Raw genomic sequence first — 27,280 nt, 5'->3', positions numbered from 1 at the left:
TTTAGGCTTCTCTTAAAATAAACCTATGTAAAAATGCCATGAATCAACATGAAGTGGTGAGTAAATGAAAAGATAATATAGTTTAATGATGAAACAGGTGAGATGTGTCTGCAATGTGCATACAGCAAAAATGCAAAACATCCATAAAACCAATGAAAATGAGTGTGAATGCAAGGTAAAATGATTTATACATATTAGCTAAATAGTTATCGTCAAATGCTTTGGGGTTGAGGTTTAAAATATGACTTTTTAAAAACTTGTCCAGTAAATTAGACCAGGACCCCTTCAGATTTTGTGGTTCTCTGTGTTTGGGGGTGGAAGAACAAACACGCACTTCAGCTCAAAGCCCCATACCAGGATGAGCTGATCAGCACATCCTGAATGACAAACACATTCTGACCCTTTGAGTGGATGGTAACCATGGAAACAGGCCCCTGCAGAGGAAGTCCCACAAAAAGCAGGTTGAATAAAAAGAGGCAAAAAAAGAGATCTGAGTTGCGAGATGTTATTTTAAAGAACATCTGACGCCAGAGACAGTTTCATTCAGAATCTCATTTCGCATCACTCTTCCTGTCTGAACTGAATTCTTCAGGATGGAGAGCTGAAAAGGGAGATTTGGCCACAGGTTTTATAATCTACAGACTGCGCTGATCCCCATTATATTTCATCACTGAACTTCCGTCCTGGAATGGGACTGGTTGTGCATTTCTATTCTGAGCACAGGTAAAAGCAGGGGAATGTTTAGTGACTGCAGTTATACTGACAGCCTGATGTCAGCAACCTGAGCTGGCCGGTTACTGTGGGCGCATGGTGTGATATTGGCTACGTGAGAAGGCTCAAATACATGCGCATATAAAGAATGAGAGTCCAAATGAAAAATGCAACATTTAAACAAGATTTTTTACCATCTATGAATACATTTATCTGCAAAGAATAAGTAAGCATACTATTTGGTCGTACCTACTATGATATTACACACATTTTTATGTACTTCATTGTATTTTTGTATCTTTCACATCTGTGATCATACTGCGCGTATGCTTTGACACTTTCCTACAATTTTCTGCACTTGGCAGTGTTAATTATTTGGACAAAAAAGTAAAAAACATAAACCTTTGTTTGAATGATATCCCGGAACAATAGATGATCATATCCAAACTAAAAATGGTATCATTTTATAACACATTTTGTTTTGAATGTCATTTTAATCAGGCCTATAATCAAATGTTGTTTTGGTAAATACGCAGTTAGGTATTATTATTATATTTCGTATTATATATGAAATGCTATTTTTAATGCATGATCAAAAACATCATCAACATCCCCCATTAGACTCTAACTATTGTGCTTTCATAAATGACCCTCTCCACACACACGTACTTCCTGAAAGTGTTTACCCCCAAGGTCAGGGCAGCTTGGGGAACAAGGCCTGTGGTGTCCAATACGCACTGCAGATGAAGCAGGCTGGTTGCCTGGTTGCAGTATACAATCCCGGAGCACCCTCTGGTAGGACAGGCAGAATATCTAAGCCCCTCTGGCCACCCAGCCACACACCAAGAATCTGCTGGGAGTCTGCTTAGCACCAGGACTTTATTGTGGGTTCCAGGGGCTTGTAATGAGCAAGGGGGGTTTTGCACAGTCACTGTCTGGTGTCCAATGTCATTTCCTTTAAAAAGATGATCATTAGGGCTGGTTTGTTAATGACCAATGGCCTACACACAATGACTCAGGATAACCCACATCCTTGCGCTCAAAGAGGTAAGTCCTGAATAATTAAAATTAAATTTGCACTTTGTATGTGTGTGTGTATGTCTGAAGGTTGGGGAAGTCTGAAAGCATTGTGTTTTCTGTGATGTCATTCTGGTATGAAACGCTATGCATCAATACAAAGCTCCAGTTTAGATGCTTACTCTTTCTGTGTTTTGTGTACTGCCTGCGTTATATTAGTTCAGTACAGGTCAGGCAGGCCAATATGCATCAAAATGGCAATATATTACAAAATATAAATCATTGCTGGATTCTTATTATTATCATATTATTAAAATATGAAATGTAATATGTATTAATATATTCATACATCATGACAGGGATTGGTGTGAACACATACAAAGTGTGTGGATATGCCCATGCGCAGTGAATGTGGTCAAATCCGTTGATAACGTGACAGCTCCAGCAGTTTAAGGGTAACTGAACCTTACCCTTCCATCTCTGGGGAAATAAGGCTGGATTCATTCAGCAGTGTGCAGTACCAGCACAGAGAAGCACAGAGATCTAATTCATCACAGGGCAACAATCTGGTTCTCAGTCAGATCAGCAATGTGTGGATCTCTCAATTTTCCCAAATTAAGGGCAAATTTAAAAATCTACAAAAGAAACAACTGAATTAATTAATGTCTGTAAAAAACAAACAAACAGACAAAAAAGCCAACTAGAATTGAATTATTGATAATTAAAAAGCATTCTGAGAATTTAGTTGGTTCCTCAGGGTTTGATTTTATTTCAGTCCAATTAAATTGTTGAGTTGTATTGAATCCAGGCACTTCTGTACTCCGAGGGTTACATATTTATCATGCAAAATCAATGTAACAAATTTAAACAAATATTACCATTTTTGTTTAATCAGGACTGTTTGCTCAAGAGAATATTTTGTAACAAAATGCGCAAAACGCTAATCATTTTCAGACTGCAGCATATTTTGGTTTTGGCTCTTATATCTCCCAAATTCAATTTACAGTGCTTAGTTCTCCTCTGCATATAATGCACTTGAGGAAGCTATGTAATCAACATTGTACATTTCAAGGATGTGTCTTGTATCCGAGGACCTGAACCCTGCCATGACATCAGGGCTCCAGAATGTAAATTGCTTAGGTGTACGTCCAATTTGGCATCCGATACACGGCTCTCAGTTGCTGGAGGAGTTTGCCCAGGACTCCTCCTACGTGCAGCACAATGCTCCTCTGCCTGTGCTGTTCGGCGTGCGCAGCACTGCACTGTTCTCTAGCGACGCTAGCGTTGGGAAAGATATGGTTACGGTATTTAACGCTGGAAGCATCGCAGTTCGTAAGCTGTCAGCCTGAGCCGGGAAGGGTATGACTCCAGCCCAGAAACAGCACAGCCCTGGTGAGATGGCAGGTCCCAGGTTCAGACAGCCAGGTATGTCTCAGGCTTTGAAGGAGGCATTATTTACAGTGTGAGCAATAAACTAACAACAATGCATGGGACAATAAACACTTTTTCATTTTTTAAATTTCATATTCAGCTGTAAAATAGAAGCTTGGATCTAGATGCAGAAACATGGCAATATGTATTATTGTACACACACACACACACACACACACACACAGAAATACACACCTGAGACATACCTGCGTGCTGAGGCAAGACATAATTTATTGTATGATGAACTGAAAACAGCACACAAATTTCATACATCTTCAACTAGAGAATGAATGTTAATGTTTGATACTTTATTGAGTCTGAATCAGTAGACTTGAGCCACAATATAACATATTTGTAAAGATGTTCAGATCTATGAAACTAAAAATAATTACATATTTAATATCCTTTGGAACATGATTGAAATCTACAGTATGTTGTCTTATGTCCCTCATTGTGGTTGTGTGTGTGTGTGTGTGTGTGTGTGAGTGAGAGAGAGAGAGAGAGAGAAAGAAAACATGGGTTTTTGCAATGTTTGTACTCAAGCCCTATAGCCTAACTGTAATCTGCTAACAGACTGGCAAACCACTAAAACAGTCACAGTCCTAGGCTGAAAGTGAAACATCGAGCACCATCTTTGACAGAAGCTTGGTGCCTTGATTCATCATGTTGCCGCTATGCCTTCTTGCAAGTTCTCATGTGGAAGTTGGCAGTGTCATGCTTGGAAAAGAAAGGGCTCTACTTACAAGAATGTCCTCTGTAAACAAATACGGCCGATCAGATTTTTTTTCTTCTTTTCCATCCCCCGTGACTTGGAGGGCCATTTGAGAGTCTATGCTAACAAGGCCCCTCCAACTCAGCAACTCACCTGTGCTAAATTATTGATGCCCTAAAAGGCAAGACAGGATACTTCCTTGAGAACCGGAGTGAGCAGATTTTCTTTCCTGGCAAGGGCCAGTTCTGTGATGCCATTGCTCTCGCATGGCAGTATGTTTGCTCCGTGTATGCGTTTCACCCACTAAGCAGTGTGTACATGTGTCCTTTCACTGGGGGTAGGGTTGGGGCAGTAAAGTTTGGAGTCTGACAGATATGTGTCTTTGAGGAAGCAAAGGTAGGAAATGTATTAAAGTGATTAAAACATATCACTGATCTTTTTTTCTTCATTTTGATTTACTTCATTCTTAATATCATTCATTCTGAATTAAATTTCTTGTCAATTCAGTTTGGAGATTATTTAAACAGGTAGCAAAATAGAATTTCTGTGCTTATAATTTACCCAGATAACCCATGGAATGCCAAACATACTGAACACATCCTTTTAGAGTTTTAAAAAACCATAATAAGGACAGGCACATCCTTTCAATGTCTCTAACAAGCCTATTTTGAACCTGGAAAATTATAGCATGTAGCTACACCTCTTAACATTTTACATTTAATTAAAGTATTATGTATTTCAGGACAAGAAACTTCAGTTCCTAAATCTAATCACAACTCAAATCAGTGGCACTGTGAAAGAAGATTTCAAGCAACCTACCCCCCAGCAGGTTGCAGGACTTTCGGGAAGCCCTTGCTGGGGCCATGCCATTTTGATGACCCCCATAATCACTGTGGAAACAACAGTTTCCACACAACCCATGCCGAGAACAGCCCAGTGAGGCCCCGCATACTGACGGTGGTGAGGCCAGGCAGGAGGACGCACCTGAGGAAGATCACTATCCTCCTCAACAGGCGCTCGGTGCAGACCTTTGAGCAGCTGGTCGCGGACATATCTGAGGCTCTTGGGTACCCTCGCTGGAAGAACGACCGCGTCAAGAAGCTCTTCAACCTGAAGGGCAGGGAGATCCGGGGCGTCTCAGACCTCTTTCGCAGTGATGAGGTCTTTGTGGCCAGTGGAAGAGACAAGCTGTCCTTGCAGGACATCGAGGAGGTCCTGGAGGAGCTGTACCCAGACAGCCCAGGTTACCATGGCCACGTGTTGCAGAACTGGGAGAGGGTCCTTGGACAAGCGGTCAACGCGTCCAAGGCTGACAGCGGTTTCCACGAGGAGCTGGAGCCCGCTAGAAATGTCGTGCCGGCAGCAGCCGAGGGCTTCCAGAGAGCCGGGGTCAAAGCCTGCCAAGAGGAGAGGCAGAGAGCAAGGCAGCAAGAGAAGGACAGAGGAGAGGGCCGGCAGGGTGAAAAGACCCAGACGAGAAGGGCAAAGGAGGCCTTCCTTCCCAAAGTTAAGATTGAAAAGACTGAAAAACTCAATGCAATATATGCCCCCTGCACAAGCTACTGCAAGAACTGTAAGCGAGGCAGAGGTGGACGACAGCGTGGCCTGATGAGAGGACGGGTCTCATCTCCCACCAGAGACAGCCAGGTTGGGGAGGAGGACCAATCCCTGGAGATGAGAAGGGCACCGCAAAGATATTCGCGCAGTGTTCATGAGCGACCTTGGGAGAGGCTGAAGGGCCGGGAGCGCAACATCATGGAGAGCCAAGATCGTGGCGATGGCTCTTTTGGCCCCAAAAGAAAGGAGGTACAGAGCAGGAAGATGTATAATGATAGACAGCAGGATGCCGATGAAGAGACACCAGCTGGGATTAAGGAGCCTCCTGAAGCTGAGCCTGGAAAAGCAGCTCATAATCCTCTCAGTGATGGACAGACTAGCACAGTGAAAGAGAACAGCTTCGTCTCACTTCCCGCTTCTGAACATTCGCCAGAACAGCATGGGGATAAGAGTTTGCAAGAAAACTTGGAAGAGACAAAAGAGGGTGCTTCTGAGGGAAAAGAGCCTAGGAAGAACCTTGAGACAGGGACTCAATCTGAAAACGACCTTGATGCCATGCTCCCGCTGGGGCCAGTGAGCACGCAGGGCGGCATCGAGCAGCTTTATGACATTGGCCGCGTCATCGGGGATGGGAACTTTGCTGTGGTGAGGGAGTGCAGGATGCAGAACTCCGACACCCGCTATGCCATGAAGATCATCGATAAGGAAAAGCTGAAGGGGAAAGAGCAAATGATCCAGAACGAGATCTCCATCGTCCGAAGTCTCGCGCATCCGCACGTGGTGCGGCTTCTGAGGGACTACGAGACAGAGGACCAGATCTACCTGCTCATGGAGTTTGTTCATGGCGGGGACCTCTTTGACGCCATCACAGAGAACGTGAAGTTCGACGAGCACCACACATCCCTCATGATCAGGGACATAAGCAAAGCGTTAGCCTATATACACAGCAAGAGCATCGTGCACAGGGACCTGAAGCCAGAGAATCTGCTGGTGAGTCATAAGTCTCAAAAAATCAAGGTCTTCCCTGTCCTGTTCCCGTTCTTTACAGCACATGCAAATATCCCTGGAGTATTATATGTCAGAATTCATTTCCGAGGATTCTCTATGCAAATTACCACACCAGCTCCTGTAAGAGTATCCCTTTGGAGCCAGCCCAAGTGCCCCCTCATGAACTGGTGCCAGGTTGGTTAGCTGGAAACCAGCAGGTGGGTCCAGGAACAGCCAACACTATTCCAGGAACAGAAGCTGTATTATGAAATACTAACCATTACTTTCAAGGTTTTAATTCTCAGAAGTTATCTTCCAGAATTTTTCTGATGACTAAATTGTTCCACTGACATTGTGCCAAACTGAGGAGCATCTGTGTGTGGGTAATTGCATGTGTGTACATAAAGGTACGCGTGTTCATGCGTACATGTGTGCATGTCTGTGTCTATATGTATATGTGTATGTGTATCTGTATGTGCATGTGCATGTGAATGAGTACACTTATGCATGTGTGCCAGTAGAGGGTGCGTGCATCGTTGTTTATAGATGATCACCCATCTCCCTTCTTTCCCAAATGAGGTCCAGCATAACCCAGATGGAAGCAGCACTCTGAAACTCGCTGATTTTGGGCTGGCCATGGTGGTCACCGAGCCCATCTTTACTGTTTGTGGAACCCCAACCTATGTGGCCCCTGAAATACTCTCAGAAAAAGGTGAGGGAGGGGCACCAGAGGGGACTGTGTGTGTGTGTGTGTGTGAAGGGGGAGGTGCTCCTGGAAAGCGTATCCATTAATATGAATGCAACCCTATCACTCATATAGGAAGAGAGGATCGTGCCACTTTTTTGAGGTCTGGACACATAAACCTTTGAATTTGTTGCCATGTCTGTTTGCAACTTGTAACTTGTTATGCATTGTGCAAATATTGGTAATTTATGCAGAAGCAATTGACGTCAATGAGTTTTTTCAAGCTTTCTGCAGTGGTCTAACCACAGCATCACATGCTGCTTTGTTTTTCATGTGGCTAAATTGAGCCATAAGCAGTTTCTGAACAAGCAGGTGTCTCTGCAAAACATTTAGGAGACATCCCTGGTAACAGATATACCATATGCTACGACTTGTTCAAAATTTGAGCTATGTTTCAGTTATAAACCGGATGTTTGGGCATTTCCTTTATTGAAACAAATATAAATCCTTGTTGCACCAGCTTAAAAAAAGAATCCAGTATAGTTAAGGCCTATCTGCACTCAGCTGTTTTATTCCTCAGAATGCAATTTTCTTTTCAATCATAGTTGTTTTATAATGGTGAAGGTAATTTGCCTAATTAATTGTAAATCATTGTTTAGTCAAGCATTATCAATTATGACATTTTTAATTGATCACAATCAGATTACAAAAGTTTCTGAATTCTTTCTCTGTCCAGGGATCATTAAATTGCACAGTTTATACTGGCAGAAGGCTATATTAATCGTAAAGATTTTTGGTTTCTTATTTTTAAAAATAGTTGAAGGCAAAGACACATGCACTGATTATCTTCAGCCATACATCGATCTTTGAGATTCAATAATTGGTCCAATAATATTTTAAATAAATAGCTTTCAACATGGCAAATTTCCGAATGGTTAGTCATCCAGCCGAATACTTCCCTGTGCTTCATTATCATACAAAGGTGTATGCCTTCGGCATCAGACAGGCGCATTGTAGGTAATGTAGTTTTGTCTGTCCCCCACTCCCCTCCCCCCCACTCCCAAAGGTTATGGCTTACCTGTAGACATGTGGGCGACTGGCGTGATCCTCTACATCCTGCTATGTGGCTTTCCTCCCTTCCGCAGTCAGGAAAAGGATCAGGACGAACTGTTTGAGCTCATACAGCAGGGGGAGTATACCTTCCTGCCCCCCTACTGGGACAGTATTTCTGATGGTGAGGATTTTGCAAAAAAAAATGTAAATGAAAAGATTCCTAAAACAGAAGCCCAGTCAAACACTGGTATTTTCTGTCAATGTAAAAATGAAAGCCGTTACCATCGGTTGGCGTGATGAATATACCATAAATTTGAATGTCACCAGAGTTGTTCAGCTGATAAGCATTTTTAGTATGATGTCAAGTTAAAGTCAGTTTTGGCAAAGGTCTCAGAACTGTAGTGTAGTGTCTTTCAGTTTTCCTTTCAAACCAGGTGACCACACAGTACATGTCACAGTTGCAGTTAATACTGTTGTCTCTCCAGAACTGTCACACTGCCAGTGTGATCTAAGCATGGGTGGAAGGCTGGATGGGAGCACAGATACAGTACATGGACTGGCCCAATTTTTTTTATCTCTTATTACAAACTTTCAAATTATGATCCCAGGTGCCAAGGGGTTGATCAGAGGGCTGCTTCTGGTGGATCCTGGGACGAGGCTAACAGCTGAGCAGGTGCTACGTCATCCATGGGTGCAGAGTGAAGCTCGAGAGGGCAGCCTCCAGGAGGACGGGAACACGGTCAATGCTAACATCTCTGTTTCGAGCCAGCAATCCACTGAACAGTAATCCATTTTGGGGACATGCAGTGACATCGGTTGGCTGACTGTTTGGTAAGGAGGAACGTTGCAGGAAAAAAATAGATTTGCCAGGACTTTGTACATTTATATGGACTCTGGCCTCTGATTTTTCAGAGTAACACCATCACAAAAGCAGAGGAATGTGACTGAAAGAATGGGTTTCTATTCCACAGCCACTGACAAGAGAAGCTGGCTTCATGAAACCCATAATGGATGGAGCTGCCATGTAGTCTCAGTGGACAAATGGCATGAACAAAGTATATCACTTTATTCACCTCACCACTTGATTGGTTCAGATTAGTGAGTCACTGATAACATATGACCCCCCAGGCACTATGGACTCAGGAAACCTCCGTTGTCCCACAGTTACCATGGCAAACGGCAGCTAATGGAATCTGCAGGAAGCTCCTGTTCAAAAAGGAAAAATAGGCCATATTCATACACACATAAGAGAATGTTCAGTTCCATTCCATCAGTACAGAGATCAATTTTTTAACAAAGTGCCAAAGACACCATGCGGTTGGCCCTGAAATTTCAGGATGTCATACAGAAAAAACTATGATTTCAGTATTATTTTTAAAAAGATATGATTACTTAAAAACCATCAGTGTTGATCTTCGGTGGTCATACCAAGTTGGTTGTTCTGAAAAAAATTATAAAATAAATAAAAAACTTTTTTTTTTTTCAGTCATTTGAGTTCAAATGTACTATGATATCAGGTTATCTATGGCACATACACACATTACAGTTATCATTCACTAATTATCATGAACTGTTGAACACACAAACATATATGACATATCCAATACAGTATATATTTATCATTTTAATGAGCTAATTATGATTAATATTTTGGGGCAGAAAATAGTTGGGTCGATATGTATTGTATATACACATTTCTAATTTTGTGTTTGTACTCTTTGGTGAAAGAAATAAATACTCTGCAGCTATTTGTTATTGCTTTGCTATTATTCTGTGTGACATGCAATTATACTGTAAAACAGAAGACTTTGTGCTCCCTCCTAAAAAGCAATCTACAATTATACGGTAGTGCATTGCACATCACTTCTGGATCATGGCAGCTACCCTCTGCTGTACCAGCTGTCATTTCAGGTGACAAAATAGTGAGAGAAACCACCAACAATTAGTTATGACACACGGAAATATACCTTTTAAAAGGTAATAATGTATAGAGAGATGTTACAGATGAGTGATATGAAATTAAAGGATACTTAAAGCAGTGGCAGAAACTGAACTAAAAAATGAATGAATTTAATAATTACTGTGACACTGTTATGAACATTTTGCGTGAATAACAAACATCAAGTCCCTGTGGCAGCTTTGAAGTATTAAACTCAAATCCAGTAAAGAATTGGATGTGTTTTATTCTTTTGGTGCTTTCCACAGAAATATACAAGTTGAACACACCCCAAAACATTATACAAAAAGCTTTTATTCAAGGCACTCTGGTGTTAAATCTGATGGCTAAAATGAATTATATATAAAAAATTGAAAGATGTATTTTTATGTGAATCTTAGTCTTGAATTGCAAGTGTGCCAAGTTATAAAGGGCCATTCATTAGTAGCAGGTAGCATCTCATGTTTACCTCTGCCTTTGTGCTCCTCACCATTATAATTACAATAAAAATATATATTTTTAAGGTAAAACATCTTCACATGTTCATAAAACACATGACAGTCACAATAAAGTAGGTACACACAAAGTAGGTAAACACATTTTAACAACAATTGTGATGTTTGGATACAGCAAGGGCATACACACAAAACACCTCAAAGCAATCAACACACAACCCATGGGGCATTCAAATCAACTTATATTGTTTCCATGTTACACAAACATATTAAAATGCCTGCAACTAAACAGACTTCTAAAAACTACCATTTAGGTACCCACTGAAGCTGAAGAGCAGCTATGTCTAGTGCTTCTAGTTAAATAATGTTTTGGTGTATGCAAGAAAACTGTTTCCAAACTGTTCCATGTTGGTAAATATGAACTGCTTTTCAATTTACAGTCGTACATTTCCACTTTGACGGAAGTTGATCTGATCTTCATCGAGTGGTATGAACTTTTGTAAGGTTTGGCAAAGCTTTACATGAAACGACAAACAAACCAACCCCCCGTTTTTGCTCAGTTATTTTGTTGCACAGGTGACGCACTGACTGCTCTCTTTTGTCGCATATCGTGTTTCTTTGGACATTGGCATGCCCAAAACTGACCCGCAAAGGACCATTGCGCATGCGCCGTGCATAGCTCTTTAAATACCCTGATGTCACCTGATCCAACAAAACACATTAGGGGTAGCCAATCCGTGACGACAGAGTACGGCTGGCAAAGAAGCCATTACAGCTGCTGGCAAAATATTGACAATTTGTCAACCAACAGAGTTTTTGATTTGCCGTATTCATGACCTCTACTGAGTAATCGCGGTATTGATTGGGAGTCGCTGTGCTCAGTGGAGTCACAGGGAGAGGAGGAGACGGACAGAAGAAAAACAAAGATGGCTGTGTAGTCCAGGAGGCGATTTCCAGCAGAGTCGCAGTACTGGTTGATAAGCTCATCGGGGGTATATCTAGTCGAATACCTCTCGATCGGTTTCGGCTGGTTTGTGAAAGAAGTCCGGGAATCTTTGTGCAGGGCCGTGTCCTGATGGACTGCGGTGTGTGCGCTGTCACTGCGAATAACGACGTCAATAGCACGACGGGGTCTGTTTTGTTCCAAAGCAGGAGAAAACTCAATTGTTTTGAAAGACTGATGGCTAGCACTAGCTAGATGCATAGCTAGATAAACTTTTATAGGGATTATAGCTAACGTCAGCTAGCTAGCAACGTCACATATGTTGCGACAGCAATTCAGTAAACGTAAGCTGCATATATAACGTTAGCGCTAAACATTCCGAATCATACGAAAGCGTCGTTCAATAGACTGTTAGCTTATTTAAATCTAAGTCCGTTTATTTACGAAATAATCGCTGCCAGAGTTAGCTAGCTAGCTAGCAAGCCAGCATATCTCGCTAGCTTACTAGCTAGCACGCTAGCTAGAGCTTCACGCTGTGAGGTCGACAGTCGAACATAGATCACAAAATACAAAAGAGAAAAAACGAGAATTAAATAGATGTCCTCTATGGAGGAACGGGTGGAAGTAGGGGTTGCGGCAGCTTCGGGCTCTTCCTCTGCCGGACTAGGTGTCGGGGCAGTGGGTGGCGCCCTGGAAGCGGTTGCTGTGGGTGCTGTGCTGGCTGGAATACAGGAGGAGGCCGGGGTGCGGAGAGAGGTGTCCGGGCCTGAATCTGACCCCGACGCGCCGCCCAAGAAGCGAATGAGACTCCAGGAAGGCGAGGCAGGGAAATTGGAGGAGAGATTGTATTCCGTACTCTGCTGCACCGTGTGCCTAGACCTACCCAAAGCCTCCGTCTATCAGGTAAACTGTGAATTTGGCTTTCATATGTTTGGTGCCTTAATATTTTTATATAACGTTGGCTAACTAGCTAGACGTATGACAGCTTATTTAGACGCTTATCACAATTGTGTTAAGCTGTAACATGTTGGCTAGGACTAGTGAGATTCTCCGTAAGCATAAGCTAATTAGCTGGCTACTATAAATGTGATGCTAGCAAATGTTACCTGCAGTATGCTGGATAAGTAAAATGCATACTTAACGTTATTCCCGGAATGTCCGGATTTTTCTGTCAAAACTGGACTGTTCCGAGAAAAAGTACGCATACGACGCCATAGATGGACAAAAGTGGTAATTGGTGTGCTGTCCACCCCCGAAACCGACGAGCAAAACAGTAGCATTAGCTAACGTTAGTTATAGCTGAAATCCACAATGTATTTGTATCCTCAAATAACCTTTGTACGCAGTCGCATAGGTCTTTGCTTGCAGTACTTAATAGAAACTGTCAAGTCCTTACTTTTTACCAGTGTGAAATACTCAAATTATCAAGCGCGTATCTAAGACATGTCTTTGGAACACACACACTTCTAATAAGTCTGGAGAAACAGAAATGGAGACGTCGAGCTTTTTTCATGTATAAGAATGTATATGAAATGCGTGACTAATAAAATGCTACTAGCCTTTTCTTATAATATTCCCGTGTTTTCTGTGATAGATATGCCGGAGATATTTTAAAAAATCGATTTTTTTAGGTTATCGCTACTGAACGCCACGTTTACTAAGCCAACCATTGTTGTCCGCTTTTTTAAAAGACCAATCCCAATTGGACCTCCTAATTCTTCACTTCATTCATGCTCTAGCAACGTACAAATAATCAATGACCAACTGAGAAACAGTGACAAACATCCCCCACCCCACCCCACCCCACCTCATCTCATATCATATCACATCACACAGCCAGCACACATGCACACACGTACATACACACACGCTCTGTGTGGACCCACCCTTGAATATTTTTGTCCTGTACCATTCATTTGTTCACTTGTCCTAATTTAGTTTTATTTTTAATGCCGAAAATCTGACAAAATCCACACCAGGGTTAATTGTCTAGCATCTCGCTGATGCCAGATTAGAAGATAAATTATGAAGATAACTGATAAGCCTGTCCCCCCTGGCATCTAGTTCAAACATACAATTGTATCATGTTTTCACAAGATAAGACAATCCTCATTCATCTAAGGATTATGATATTGATTCTGTAATTTTGATTCTAGATTGTAGAATTGGTATCCTATAATTGCAGTATGGTTTCAGGACTGGTTTCAGCAATTTGTAATCAAGTCCTTCAGTGGCAAGTTGCCAGTTTGGCATTGACCTTGGGATTATGCACCTGTTGAGCAATCATTAATAACCACCAGCTCAGTTATCAGAATCCTCTCAATTAGTCACATGGCGTGTGTTCATACCATCTTGATTTCAACTGCAATCTGGGCTCACTCTGTGATCGTGTTACCTCCTTAGTAAAGAAAAGTTTGGTAGCTTGTGCAGTCAGCAGCACTGGAGGGTAAAAAGCTGAGATGGTGTATCAAGTTTCTTTGGAGAAAAAATTATGCAATCAAATATTTCACTGAATTGCTGCTTAGTGTTTAAAATGGATAAATAATGGTCATGAACAGCAAACAGACTATATTTCTGCAACCCACACACACAGTGCTGAAATGGTACATAAGACATATTGTCTCTATTGTACGTTCATGATGCTACCACTCAAGCTGGTAGCATAAATTAAATTTGACATAGGTGATGCCAGTGCCCTTATATGGGAATTAACTGTTGACTGAATTGAGTTGATGCTTGCCTCAGTGCTGGGGGTAAGGTGTTGGAGATATTTGCATTTACTGAGAATAGTTTCAATGGTAAACATTTTTTGATCTGTTAATCTTGTCATCGAGGTACAAAGACAAATTAGATCATACCAGTTTATTTACATAGCAAACTGACACATTTTTTTAGTCAAGTTAACTATTGATTTATGACAGAGATTAAATTTAATTTTTTAATTTGGATTACATTTGTGACCTTTCTTGTAGACTCTAGTCTAGGCAATTCAACTGTTCTGATTAACTAGCTGTCTATATTTGGTTGGATTGCTTTGATGATCTCTAGCTTCCTAGTCAGTCCAGCCATACCCTGCTATAGTGTGAGAATTAGCTAGCTTGATATTCCGGTATTGTCAAAAACAGTTTTACTGAATTGGCTAACAACGACCACCTTCAAATCACGTAAACATGTTATCAAGAGATGCTGTGGGTGGATGTGACATACATCATCTTCAACAGAAGTTCCCATGAAGCTGCCTGCTTACAGGTAAATGTGTACAAAATCTACTAGTGTCACAGTGAATAGACACCTGTAGTTGTTGAAGCTACCTTAATATCGGGCTCTGTCCTTCATATGCACATCTTTGATTCCTTACTTGTCATTTTTGCCATAGTTCACAAATATTGAACAGATTCTGAACAGGCTGTTCATGGCCTGTTCCCTGTGAATGCACCTTTAATGATTAATAATTATGCACAGCTGCAACTTGATAAACAAGGTGTGGTAGTGACTGACATACATTTACAGTTTTATTCCACAGAGCTTTTAATGAATTGGTAATATATTTTGTCTATAAATAATACAGTTTTAATTATGCATGTGATGGTAATGATCAGTGATTTGTGAGTGATGAGTGACAACATTTTCAGATATACCTCTTATATTATAGAATAATAGAAAAATAAGAGCAATTAAGTTGTGTATTCAAATATTATATATTTTTGTCCCAGGTTCATGTTTTCATGAACTGAGTAAATGAAAAACATTTTTAATATTTATAAAACTGTGTGGATTTGTTCTGACATCCCCTTATGTACTGGCATGAAGAGTCCTCTGCAAAGTAAAGGGAAAAGTCGGAATAGTAAAATTTGTTCATGAGAAGCAGGCGTCACTTATGGCAGAGGAGAAGAAGAACCATTTCTGTGTTCTTTAGGATTGTTAAACGTAAGCATTGTAATTTTGGTTAATGCAGTCTTTCAATGAGTGCCACTGTGAAAATGTGTTCATGTGAAGGAACATTCTTCTGACAATTCAATACTGAACTGGTCAAAACGGACTCAATAGCTCATCGTTTTGAGTTATTTGGGAATTTTCTTTTGCTTTTTTTGCCAACTGTTCTTTTTTGCAGGGGTGTTTATGTGTCAGGTTGTCATTGTTTTGCATAAAAACCTTATTGTTGGGGTGTCCATGTATGCACTCCCGCCTGTCAGTGTTCTGTTGTATGCTTCTGCATTTACAATGTCAATCCAAAGCCATATGGGTAACTAAGTGCACATGTAGCATGTAGCCTATACAGGGAGTGGGAAGATTGAGACTCAATCTCATGGGATACTTCAAAACCAGTGTCAAGGACTGTGGGCCCATCTTGCCATGAAGTGAAGTCTCTATAAACCTAATTAGCCTATATCCTTTTATAAGAGTTGACTGTGCTGTGCGATGACATGACAGATTAGACCAATGTTTAATGCATAGAGATTTTAATGTATTTTCTTGCTTAGTTCAAAACAAATGTTATACCAAAACATGAATAATACATGTTTCAGTAAGTTTGTCAACAATTTTGTTACCCAGTTGTCTGTCAAAAGGTCAATTGTAAGGCATTATGTTTTTACTGTAGGTGGCTGGGTCTGCTATTTCAAAATATAAATTTGGCCCCTGTGGTTACTGTCCAGTCAAAATGTGCCTGGTTTCCTAACCAGCACACCTGCAATTCTACCCAATTTGCAAAAAAGAAGAAAAAAGTAACATAAAAAAGACACTATGTCACTCTATTTGTTTGCTTTGTTATTCCTGTCCATTAGCTAGCCTAGCAACGTTTAGCCGGTCAATGGAGTTGGTCATAAATATTACTAGCTGGCTATGGTGGTGGAGAAAAGAAATGGAATTTTTTGTTTGGTTGTGGAATTTGGTGATTTACATACCACAAGTTACATGCCATTTACCAGACCTCAAATGCATATTAGCCTGTGTGACTTATTGGTCTGGTGACTGGACCTGGAATATGTATTTTGTGTTGTGGACCCAGCTACCAGCAAACTAACTGCAGCCTGTGTTTTCCAGCTCTGTAGCATAATGCCTGTGTATTTCCTCTGCCTGCTCCTTACATTTTTTTGTGGTTATTGCTTCTGTGATATGTATATCATGTACCATGATATAACTGCACTGTAAGACACTCTGGACGAGTGTCTACCAAATGAATAAATAAACAAACCCAAAAACATGAATAATAACTATATGTTGTATGTTCTGTTTCTGTACGGCAGACCCGAGCGAGAGCTCTTTAAGCCACCTGGCGCCCGGTTAACTCTTGGCATGTGTACCCCGCCCCTACTATTCCACCCCCCCCCCCCCTCGCAGTGTACGAACGGGCACCTGATGTGCGCAGGCTGCTTCATCCACCTGCTGGCCGACTCGCGTCTGAAGGAGGAGCAGGCCACCTGCCCCAACTGCCGCTGCGAGATCAGCAAGAGCCTGTGCTGCCGGAACCTGGCGGTGGAGAAGGCGGTGAGCGAGCTGCCCTGCGACTGCAGCTTCTGCCTCAAGCAGTTCCCGCGCAGCGGCCTGGAGCGCCACCAGAAGGAGGAGTGCCAGGACAGGTACCGTACCCTGCCCCGTGGGGCCCCGTGGGGGCCGCGGGGCCAGCAGGGCCTGCGGGGCCGGGTGCCGAGCAGGCCCTCTTTCTCCATCTGTTATTGGTACTGTACATCTCGCTGCTAGGGGCTGCCGTGTTGTGTCAACCCTTCATTAATGAGAGTAGCGCTTGTACTGTTTATTGTTAACCCCCATTCCCGCCTCTGCCCGCACACAAAAGACACAATGAGTCAGATTTTCATATTCGTGCTCTAAAGCGCAGGTGGCTAATATTTTTACTATTTTCATTTTCTGGTAATTTCAGTTTCTTTAATAGTCTGCGACATTAAAGTCTTCTGTCACTTTTAGTTTTTAAATGCACACCAGGGGATGGGGAGAAGTATTTTGAGGTTTCCATCTACCTCTCCCTGTATATATTTGCGTGAAGCCAGCAGTAGTGCCATAGACAATATCAGAAGGATTCCTGCGCCTGAAAGAGCACTTAAATCCAAGCCCCATTTGAAGCGTCCTGCCTTCCTAGGCCTGCGCTGCGTGGCTGTGGCTGCGGGGGAGCCTGCGCTGCGTGGCTGTGGCTGCGGGGGAGCCTGTGCTGCGTGGCTGTGGCTGCGGGGGAGCCTGTGCTGCGTGGCTGTGGCTGCGGGGGAGCCTGTGCTGCGTGGCTGTGGCTGCGGGGGAGCCTGTGCTGCGTGTTGAATGGTGTGACACAGATGTGTGAAAGCACGTTGGGGCTGACAGCGCCCCTCTGTCTGGAGGAAACCTGCGCAGGCCTCTCATTACCCAAAGGCCTGGAGGGACTTTCCTCTCCTACAGCCCCCTGGCTGAAAGGTTTACAGCTCCTTTGAAGTTCTGCTTCCATAGCTTCAGACACCCGACCGGTTTAACAGGCTTGAGCAAACCGATTCCATGCAAAACATGCCATCTGAAATCCTCAACAAAAGGGCCTTTTTTCTCCGAAATGTGGAAAGCTCTGGACTCCTTCACTGTAGACACGGTTCTTTCTTCCTCAAGCAAATTCCAGCGTCTTAAAAGCACAAACATTTTCCGTAACCCTTATTTTAGAAGAGAGCACGTGGTTTGCCATTTGTCAGTTGGTAACTGCAGAGTTTTGTTTGAATTCAAAGACAAAAATCAACATGGAGATATGTGACAGGCAAGAAATGGATGACCACATAAACTACTCATGATAGAAGTATTTTCCCTTTTGTTTTCAATCTAATAAATGAATATAGTTAGTACACATCTGACTTATCTAAAAAGTACACTTTTTAAATGAACACGGTGGGCCATTTACATTTTTACATTGGGTTTGAACATTGGGTTAAGGACATGTTGCTGTACAATATGTTTAGAGGAGGATGCTTGATAGTTTATTTAAGGCTGAACAGACTTGCTGCCCAGATATTTGCATTTGGGATGTTTTGGGCTGATTAAAGGTTTATTTTGAACGACAGTCCCTTGAGTCTGTGCGCGTACAGGTTTTTAAGGACGGCTACAGAAAGGGAATCCAAAAACTGGAATGCCACAAGCTGTTTAGAAACGGAACCAACTGCACCGTGATTGGGAAAAGTCACAGCCAATGCTGTGGGTTGATCTTTGTGCAGTTTGCACCGACCAGATTTCAAGACATGCACGTTTCCTGTTTCAGCATGCAGAAACAAGGCTCCTGTTATAATTGTATTGTACAGGCCTTTCAGATGTATTTATAGCATGCCTAAAGGGATATTTCACTTAAGTATAACTCAAGTCATTTTTGGAGCCTACTCCATTGTATTTGCATAACGTGAATACTAGCAACATCAGCCGCCCTTGCTTACTGTTAACGGCATCGGCGTTCCTTCAGGTTGTTAGGCTCCCAGTTCACTCCCATTCATTTCCGGGACCCCGCCAATAGTTGTAAAGCATCCCCACACCATCTCACTACCACCGCCAGGTTTGACTGCTGGTACGAGATGCTGCTGGTTCACTGCACTGTACCTGCCAGTGGTGCTAGGAAGCCGTCTGTCCCTAAACCCCCTCTTTCCCCCTCAGAGTTACCCAGTGTAAGTACAAGCGGATTGGCTGCCCGTGGCAGGGTCCCTTCCATGAGCTGACTGCCCACGAGGCTGAGTGCTGCCACCCAACCAAGACGGGCAACGAGCTGATGGGCATCCTGGACGAGATGGACCAGTCCCACCGCAAGGAGATGCAGCTGTACAACAGCATCTTCAGCCTGCTCTGCTTCGAGAAGATCGGCTTTACAGGTCCCTGACCACCCGCTAGAACCTTCCACCAAGCACAACACACTGGAGCCTGACACACTGAACACACAGCACTCTGGGGCCATGACACACTGAACACACAGCGCACTGGAGCCATGACACACTGAACACACAGCACTCTGGAGCCATGACACACTGAACACACAGCACTCTGGGGCCATGACACACTGAACACACAGCGCACTGGAGCCATGACACACTGAACACACAGCGCTCTGGAGCCATGACACACTGAACACACAGCACTCTGGAGCCATGACACACTGAACACACTACACAGTGGAGCCTTGACACACTGAACACATTACACACAGAACACTGGAGCCATGACACACTGAACCCACAGCGCAATGGAGCCATGACACACTGAACACACAGCACTCTGGAGCCATGACACACTGAACACACAGCGCGCTGGAGCCATGACACACTGAACACACTACACAGTGGAGCCTTGACACACTGAACACATTACACACAGAACACTGGAGCCATAACACACCAACCCACAGCGCAATGGAGCCATGACACACTGAACACACAGCACTCTGGAGCTATGACACACTGAACACACAGTGCACTGGAGCCATGACACACTGAACACACTGAACAGTGGAGCCATAACACACCAAACCCACAGCGCAATGGAGCCATGACACACTGAACACACTACACAGTGGAGCCATGACACACTGAACACACAACGCACTGGAGCCATGACACACTGAACACGCTGCACAGTGGAGCCATGACACACTGAACACACAGCACACTGGAGCCATAACACACTGAACACACAACGCACTGGAGCCATGACACACTGAACACACAGCGCACTGGAGCCATGACACACTGAACACACTACACAGTGGAGCCATGACACACTGAACACACAACGCACTGGAGCCATGACACACTGAACACCAGCTGCAAGTGGAGCCATGACACACTGAACACACACACACTGGAGCCATAACACACTGAACACACAACGCACTGGAGCCATGACACACTGAACACACTACACAGTGGAGCCATGACGCACTGAACACACAGTGCACTGGAGCCATGACACACTGAACACACAGCACAGTGGAGCCTTGACACACTGAACACGTTACACACAGAACACTGGAGCCATAACACACCAACCCACAGCGCAATGGAGCCATGACACACTGAACACACAGCGCTCTGGAGCCATGACACACTGAACACACTGCACACAGCACACTGGAGCCATGACACACTGAACACGTTACACACTGAACCCACAGCGCACTTGGAGCCATGACACACTGAACACACAGTGCACTGGAGCCATGACACACTGAACACAGTGCACTGGAGCCATAACACACCAAACTCACAGCACGCTGGAGCCATGACTCACTGAACACACTACACAGTGGAGCCATGACACACTGAACACGTTACACACTAAACCCACAGCGCACTGAAGTCAGGTCTCACTGAGCACACAGCACACTGGAGCCATCACACCCTGAACACATAACACACGTACCTACAACGCACTGGAGCCAAGACACACTGAAAACACAGCACACTGGATCTATGACACACTGAAGCCACAACACACTGGAGCCAAGACACCCTGGAGTCATGGGTACGATACTGTTTCCAAACGCAGTTTAAACTCTGGTGCTGGCAGGCACAAACCTGTCTGCTTTCTCGTGTTGCTGAACACGCAGCATCACAGGAGATGAAGTGAAGAAATGACTGCGTGCTTTTGATTCATGTGAGGTTAACAGACCCACGCCAGAATAGGTCCCTGTCAGTGACGCTGATAGAGTGTGCAGTGCTCAGAGTTGTGGCATTCTTTCTGATAGTTAGAGCTGAATTTATGGGGAGGGAATGCTGGGAAGTTGGTTGTTCCGCGGGTCGTTGTGATGTGCCTCACCTCCAGGCTGAATACCTCTCCTTTCTGCAGAGGTGCAGTTCCGGCCGTACCGCACCGACGACTTCATCACCCGGCTGTACTACGAGACGCCGCGCTTCACCGTGCTCAACCAGACCTGGGTGCTGAAGGCGCGGGTCAACGACTCGGAGCGCAACCCCAACCTGTCCTGCAAGCGCACGCTCTCCTTCCAGCTGATCCTGAAGAGCAAGGTCAACTCGGCGCTCGAGTGCTCCTTCCTGCTGCTCAAGGGGCCCTACGACGACGTGAAGATCAAGCCCGTCATCAACCACCACGTCTTCAGCAACGACACCAACGAGACGGACTACGTGCCCCTGCCCATCATCGACTCGGTCGAGTGCAACAAACTGCTGGCGGCCAAGAACATCAACCTCCGCCTCTTTATATTCCAGATCCAGAAATGATGAGAGAGAGGGGGGCTGAGAGAGGGGTGGGAGGGAGAGGGGGATGGAGAGAGGGACAGAGAGAGGTGGGGGGGGGGGTGGTGGGGGGGAGCGGGGGAACAGAAAAGGCTGCTTTAGCCGTCTCATGTTCACGTGAGAGAAGTAGAGATTAAACGGGCCAACAGCCTCGGAAAGCACCACTGAACCGAAGTTACCTCTTTAAAGAAGCGAGCAGGTCGCCATGGCGACGGCGTAGGCGGGGGGGTTGGCGTGCGGGTGGGCGGGTCTTCATGGTGGGTGGGGGGTGGGGGGGATGCAGTGAGGTTTCAGTGTCCCAAATTGTCTACTCTGTGCACAGTGAAAATGTTCAGTGTTAAATTAACTCTTACCATGTACATGTGGTCCCTGATGGGCTCATTTAAGCTCTGTCAGAGTTGCTTTAACACTGGATATTTTACCATGTACACAGGGTCTCCCACCGATTTTGTGACTTATCAGTGCAGTAAATGGCTGTGTGCTCTGGTTACATTTGTGTTTACAGCTGTTCCATAGACCTGTGATGGTCTACAGTGGCATTCTCAGTCTGTATATTTCTGAGCGTAGATGGTTTTATGGTAGCGTACGTCTGCAAGGTGGCAGTCTCATTCAACGCTGAGTCGTACATAATAAACTATATCACAGCGGCTGTTGCATGACAGCTATTCATGCAATTTTAGAATGTCTTTTAGTGGATCTGAATGCCTTTTTGATATTCCTTATCAAAGAATCAATTCCCACATCATAAGGAGCTAATCTGTGTCTACCAAATCTATGTTTTTTTTCATCTAGGACGATAGTTCTGGGTGGGTTTGTTAAAAGAAAAGGAAACAGTTCCCCCTCCCCCCTTTCTGGATGGTTGACAGAAGGCAGTCATGCTATGCTGAGTTATGCCTCTATATCAGATGGGAATGGAAGCTGTCTGAGGAGACAGGTTTATGGTTCATGAGGGTGCTTTGTCACACAGAGCTGTGGGTCTGTAAGGTCTGATAAGGGGTGAGGTGGGGATGCTTTTTTAAGTGTGGGGGGTTGGGGGGGGGGGGTCCAGCTCTCTTAATGAAATTGCGAGTGTGTGAGTGGGTGCTGGGGTTCCTGGGCGCAGTGTGTTAGGGTACCTGCGCTGAGAGGGGTCTGAAGCCCGCGGGATGGCCTGTCTGGCGTCACTGTTTTACCGCAACTCGGCCGACGTGCCCGCCGGCTCCTTCCCCTCGCCTGCGTTACGCATGCCGAGCTGCGACCCCGCCCCTGGTCCCTGGTCTCGCCGCTCAGCTTGCGACCGAAGCCTAGAACGCGGCGCGTGCATCGCGCTGCTGGAGAACGGGCTGCAGAGCCGTCAGCATCGGGGAGTCCACCCCCCCCCCCGCCCCCCCCCCCCATGGTTCGCTGCGGTTTCCAGCGCCACCAAAATAAGCGCCGGTGCTTTCTCCACAGCTCAAGCCGCTGTGCTTCAGCTGCTCGTCTGCCTGCTTCTTGCCTGGTTGCTCAAGTCTTGTTGCCATTGCATCATTTCCTGTGGCTTTCTTCCACGGGCTTCTTCTTCTCTGCGCTAATTAGATAGACTGATCTCATTAGCATCTAGGCTGTCTGGTACAATGGCGATCAGCAAAGAGGATCATCAACCCCAGATGATTTGCAGATGCGTGAACAGGAAACATTGACCCAAATAAACAAGCCCTACGCTCATGAAGGAGACTGCTTCCCAGAAACGGCGTCTGGACTTTTTATTTATTTTTTATTTTTTGTAAACGGGCACTCTGGAAAAAATGGACTTTCTTGAAAGTGATTCTAAGCTCGTAGGCGCACAAAAGCAATTATGGTAGCATGTGAGCCTCTGGCACGCTGCGAGATCAGTGCCATTAAGCTGCAGCCGGTGTCAGTGTGCACGCTGGTATGCTGACGGTCCGCCTGTCATCTTGCCGTGTGTTCTAGGCTTTGCGAGAGCAGGGAGGGGTTGGGAGCTGTGGAATGTTTCTCTGATGCATGGCATTGGCCAGAATCTTTGGTACAGCATTTCACTGGCTGAGTGTTCTGCTGTTCTGGAACTGAGGGGGGTCCCTTTTTGCTTGTGAGAGTGCTCTGTTGGGCCATGGCTTGGGGGGCACTGCTCCCTTGTCGTCTGCATTAGACGCACTCGTACACCGCATGTGAATAACTGTATGTTCACATGGTCATTTGGCATATATACAGTGTACGTCAACCGGACTGTCAGCCCCCAAAACACCAAAAAAACAAAACCAACACAAAAAATTGTTAATGAATTATTACTGCCCCTTTTTGAAAAGAAGCCAGGGGCACCCATTTTACTGCAGTCCTGGAGTCTCACCTTGCAGGGAGAAAACTGCTGTGTTTGGCCTCATACCTCCGCCTTATTAGAGTTTGAGCTTTGCATGAACATTTTTTAGTTTCCCTTAAAAGAAGAAGAAGAAATATATGAATATATATAAGTACCAATATTTGCATAACCCTTGAAGCTAACTTATATATTTTATTTTCTTTTTTAACATTAGTATTTGAGTATCTGTGAATTTGCCATTTTAGATTTGATTTATCTTTGTGTAGGATTCTGGCCATTGCCACCATATTACAAATGAGTTGGTTTTTCCCCTGAAGAACAGAATATGAACTTGTGTATTAAATTATGATGATGCATACTGTGAATTCAGGTCCTTGTTTTTCATCTTTTTTTATTTTTACTTTTTTTTGTTTTTTTTGGGGGGGGGGGGGCTTTGTGGTGGACACTATGACCCTACTTGACTTGAGGTGATGTAAATGGTGTTTATGTAAAACAATCATTTCTTTCAAGGACTTGATGCCCGAGAGCTGGCCTGACTAATCTAAAGCTTTTCCTGTCTGCTACCACTTCTGACTAAACCAAGATGTTACTTCATATTTCCGCTCTGGGGTTTGATGGCAGAGTTTGACAGTGGGAGCCCTGTGGAATAAAGACTAGGGATTATTGGGCTTGGGGACAAATGACGCAGAAGTTAGGAAGCCAGTGACCAAGTTGTACATTAGTGCTGTAGGAATAACCCAGCTGCTCTCTAACTGGCTTGTTAGCTGTTACACCTGCAGCGCTCTGGACAGATGAAGTATGCTGTGCCTGCACGTCGGGCACATTCAACACACCAGGACCAAAAAGAAGAAAAACAAAATGGCTGTCCGTTTATTACTTGCAGGTCCTGCTGCGCCCAACTGAGAAATGTCCAGACGCATCTCCAGCCCAAGGCTCTTCACATTCACTCTTAAAATGCAGATTTGTCACTCTAACAGAGACTTTGCGTTAAAACGTCTGTATTGCCACGCCTGTGAATTCTCCCATGAAGTTTTGACATGCTTGTCATGCCTAGTTCACCTGCTTTTCTGACATCTTTCTTCAGTGTTTGGTGGAACTATGAAAATTTGAGAATACAGAACACTGTAGAAGTGACAACCTTTTTTTTTTTATTCAACTAGTGGAGGAAACGCGGGTATGCAGTTCGGGGTGTTTTGACGTATTAGCTTTTTAGAGTTACTAGAGTAATTCTAAATAAGAGAATGTTATAACTAGATGATGTTTAGAGAGTATATTCCCATTTAAAGTACTTCTAGTCCATTGTTTAAGTCTGTATTTTGTGTGGATGAAGCTTTACTGTTTCTTTGCCACCAATCTCACATCCCACTGTTGCTGTAAATGTGCCTTTCGATTAAAGCTCTCCTGTAAACCCTTAAGCGGATGTTGTGGGATATTGTCGCCGCCTTTTGAGGATTCTGCAATGTTCTGACGTAGTTTCTGTTCTCTTTGGCAGACCGTGGTGTCCTTCAGCTCTGTGAACTACTAGACAAGCAGCGTGAAGCAGCAGTCAGTTATGACTTTCCCAGCTGGGTGGCAAGTTGCTGGAATATTAAATAGCAGCATTTCTCCAGTTTCTTTTGGGGGAAAATATTTAATATTTAAATATAATATATTTATATATATTTAATATAAAATATTTAGGGTTAAACTGGTGATGGACTGAAGCTGGTGTAACTTTTTTTGGACACAGTATTGTGATTGTGGTGAACACAGAAATGTTAATTTATCAAAAAATTGGCTATTTAAAAAATATATGTATTTAGTCATTCCTTAAAGTTAAGAAAAAAACACTTTGGTTAGATTGAATTTCTCTCTCAGTATGGTACAATTTCTATTTGCAATTGATACTGGTAGTTAGTAGTTGGTAGTTATACATTTTTAAGTCAGAGGCAGTATTACAGAACTGGGCAAGTTAATAAGTAAAAAAATTAGCATGCTATCAGCAACACATTTCACCACCAAGTTCTAAACCTGACCATGGAAGGCAAGATCACTCACACCTTCAATATAAATAGTAAACTTAAATGGTTGGAAATAAGTTGTTAAGTGGTAATGGGGTCATCACTCACTGTGGTCATTAAAGGACATTAAGTACTTATCCTAAGGAGTAGGATCTTTATCATACCTTGGTTTAATTGTCTATATAAGTCCCTCTGTGTTCAACGGATTTGAGCATTGTAATTTAATTGTGTCTCACCTAGGGGAACATTCCATTAGGGGTACCTAACCCTCACTCTTTTCAGTAGCACAGCTTGAGTTCCCTGGTATATGTTCTTTAAATGCACTACAGTAATAAATCGATGCCATGTTGAAATCCAGGTTTGAAATCGAGTAAGAGGAAAAGGGAAGAAATGGGTTGTGTAAGCCATTTCATGTACAGACATTTAAATTGTAGAGATACTGCAATACTGTCTCTAAGGAACTTCCCACCTTTGTACACGCGGTCTCCTTTGGTTTGCAGCAGCAGCTAGATTGGTGGGGTTTCCTGTGAACTGAGCTGGTGAATGATTTCAGAGAACAACTGCAGCCCAGGCTGTTTCGACATCCAGAGAATTCCTGTGCATATGAACTTTGACCTTAGGAAGTGAAAGGTCCCTTTAACATGATGGTGAAGTTTCTGGGCTCATATGACAGCAGTTCCAAGCAGAGTTGACTGCTTTTATGCCCCTGTGAATGCTCTTTTGTTCATTTGAGCCTGAAGTTGCATTTGTTGGAAATGTGTGGTTTCCTCAGTGATGTCACAAGATTTTCTCTGACACATTGAATGAGCTTGAGTGCATTTGAGATTACTCGCGCTGATGTTCTCCACTTTCCTCCGTTATCTGGCCCTGGATAAGTACGTTAAGTGATTGTAATGTAAGCCATTTTAATACTCTGTGGTGGAAATGCGTCACCAAGGCAATGTTGGGATTGCATCCCCAACGTTTCGCAGTGTCACATGGCGGAATCTTGTTTGACACCCAATCCTTGGGCTGAAACAGGGGCTCATTTTATGCCTAGAATATTGTTACAATCGCATTTACATTAAAGAAGGCTGCACAACTGCCAGGCCAGTATTCAGTGACCAGATCCGAGCCCCATTGATTAAAAGTGGTAAACTGGCACACACTGTGAGTGCCCTGCGCCACGGTTGAGGTCAGCTTTTTACTTCATCTGCAGGTGAACTCCACTAATGGCTGTAATTGGCTTTAAGTGTGGCCTCATGCAACCTGAAGAGAGTGGTGTGCTTTTCTTACACAGCGTCCTTAGAAGGCCCAGACAACGTTTTGCT

The 27,280-nt window shown here is 43.9% G+C and overlaps 2 protein-coding genes across 4 annotated transcripts; both read left to right on the top strand.

The window, feature by feature from the left end:
* Positions 1-88: 88 nt before the first annotated feature.
* On the top strand, positions 89-9,498 carry dclk3 (doublecortin-like kinase 3). The gene is made up of 6 exons (XM_064345572.1): positions 89-97; positions 2,907-3,032; positions 4,559-6,418; positions 6,995-7,127; positions 8,167-8,334; positions 8,762-9,498. Exons 1-6 carry the CDS (start codon positions 89-91, stop codon positions 8,938-8,940), a joined length of 2,475 nt encoding a protein of 824 aa, XP_064201642.1. The 3' UTR covers positions 8,941-9,498.
* A 1,759-nt stretch (positions 9,499-11,257) lies between these two features.
* On the top strand, positions 11,258-25,385 carry zftraf1 (zinc finger TRAF-type containing 1). 3 transcript variants are annotated; one of them, XM_064347154.1, is made up of 5 exons: positions 12,253-12,390; positions 14,669-14,736; positions 16,828-17,066; positions 19,090-19,301; positions 21,271-25,385. In XM_064347154.1, exons 2-5 carry the CDS (start codon positions 14,671-14,673, stop codon positions 21,660-21,662), a joined length of 909 nt encoding a protein of 302 aa, XP_064203224.1. In that variant the 5' UTR covers positions 12,253-12,390; positions 14,669-14,670; the 3' UTR covers positions 21,663-25,385. The 3 variants fall into 3 exon arrangements, with proteins under 3 accessions (XP_064203222.1, XP_064203223.1, XP_064203224.1); XM_064347152.1 differs by lacking the exon at positions 14,669-14,736 and having other exon boundaries at positions 11,258-12,390; XM_064347153.1 differs by having other exon boundaries at positions 12,247-14,736.
* The last annotated feature ends 1,895 nt before the right edge of the window (positions 25,386-27,280 follow it).

The sequence above is a fragment of the Anguilla rostrata genome, chromosome 8, assembly GCF_018555375.3.
Source record: "Anguilla rostrata isolate EN2019 chromosome 8, ASM1855537v3, whole genome shotgun sequence".
NCBI lineage: Eukaryota > Metazoa > Chordata > Actinopteri > Anguilliformes > Anguillidae > Anguilla > Anguilla rostrata.
Note: the sequence above shows the minus strand (reverse complement) of the source record. Positions and strands in the feature narration are given on the sequence as shown.

Excerpts from the sequence above, each read along its gene's own strand:
- dclk3 (XM_064345572.1), top strand. Across the intron at positions 6,419-6,994 it reads TGAAGCCAGAGAATCTGCTG|GTCCAGCATAACCCAGATGG; the intron begins GTGAGTCATAAG and ends TTCCCAAATGAG. Across the intron at positions 7,128-8,166 it reads TGAAATACTCTCAGAAAAAG|GTTATGGCTTACCTGTAGAC; the intron begins GTGAGGGAGGGG and ends CCACTCCCAAAG.
- zftraf1 (XM_064347152.1), top strand. The coding sequence starts at position 12,085 with ATGTCCTCTATGGAGGAACGGGTGGAAGTAGGGGTTGCGGCAGCTTCG. Across the intron at positions 12,391-16,827 it reads CCAAAGCCTCCGTCTATCAG|TGTACGAACGGGCACCTGAT; the intron begins GTAAACTGTGAA and ends CCCCCCTCGCAG. Across the intron at positions 17,067-19,089 it reads AAGGAGGAGTGCCAGGACAG|AGTTACCCAGTGTAAGTACA; the intron begins GTACCGTACCCT and ends TTTCCCCCTCAG.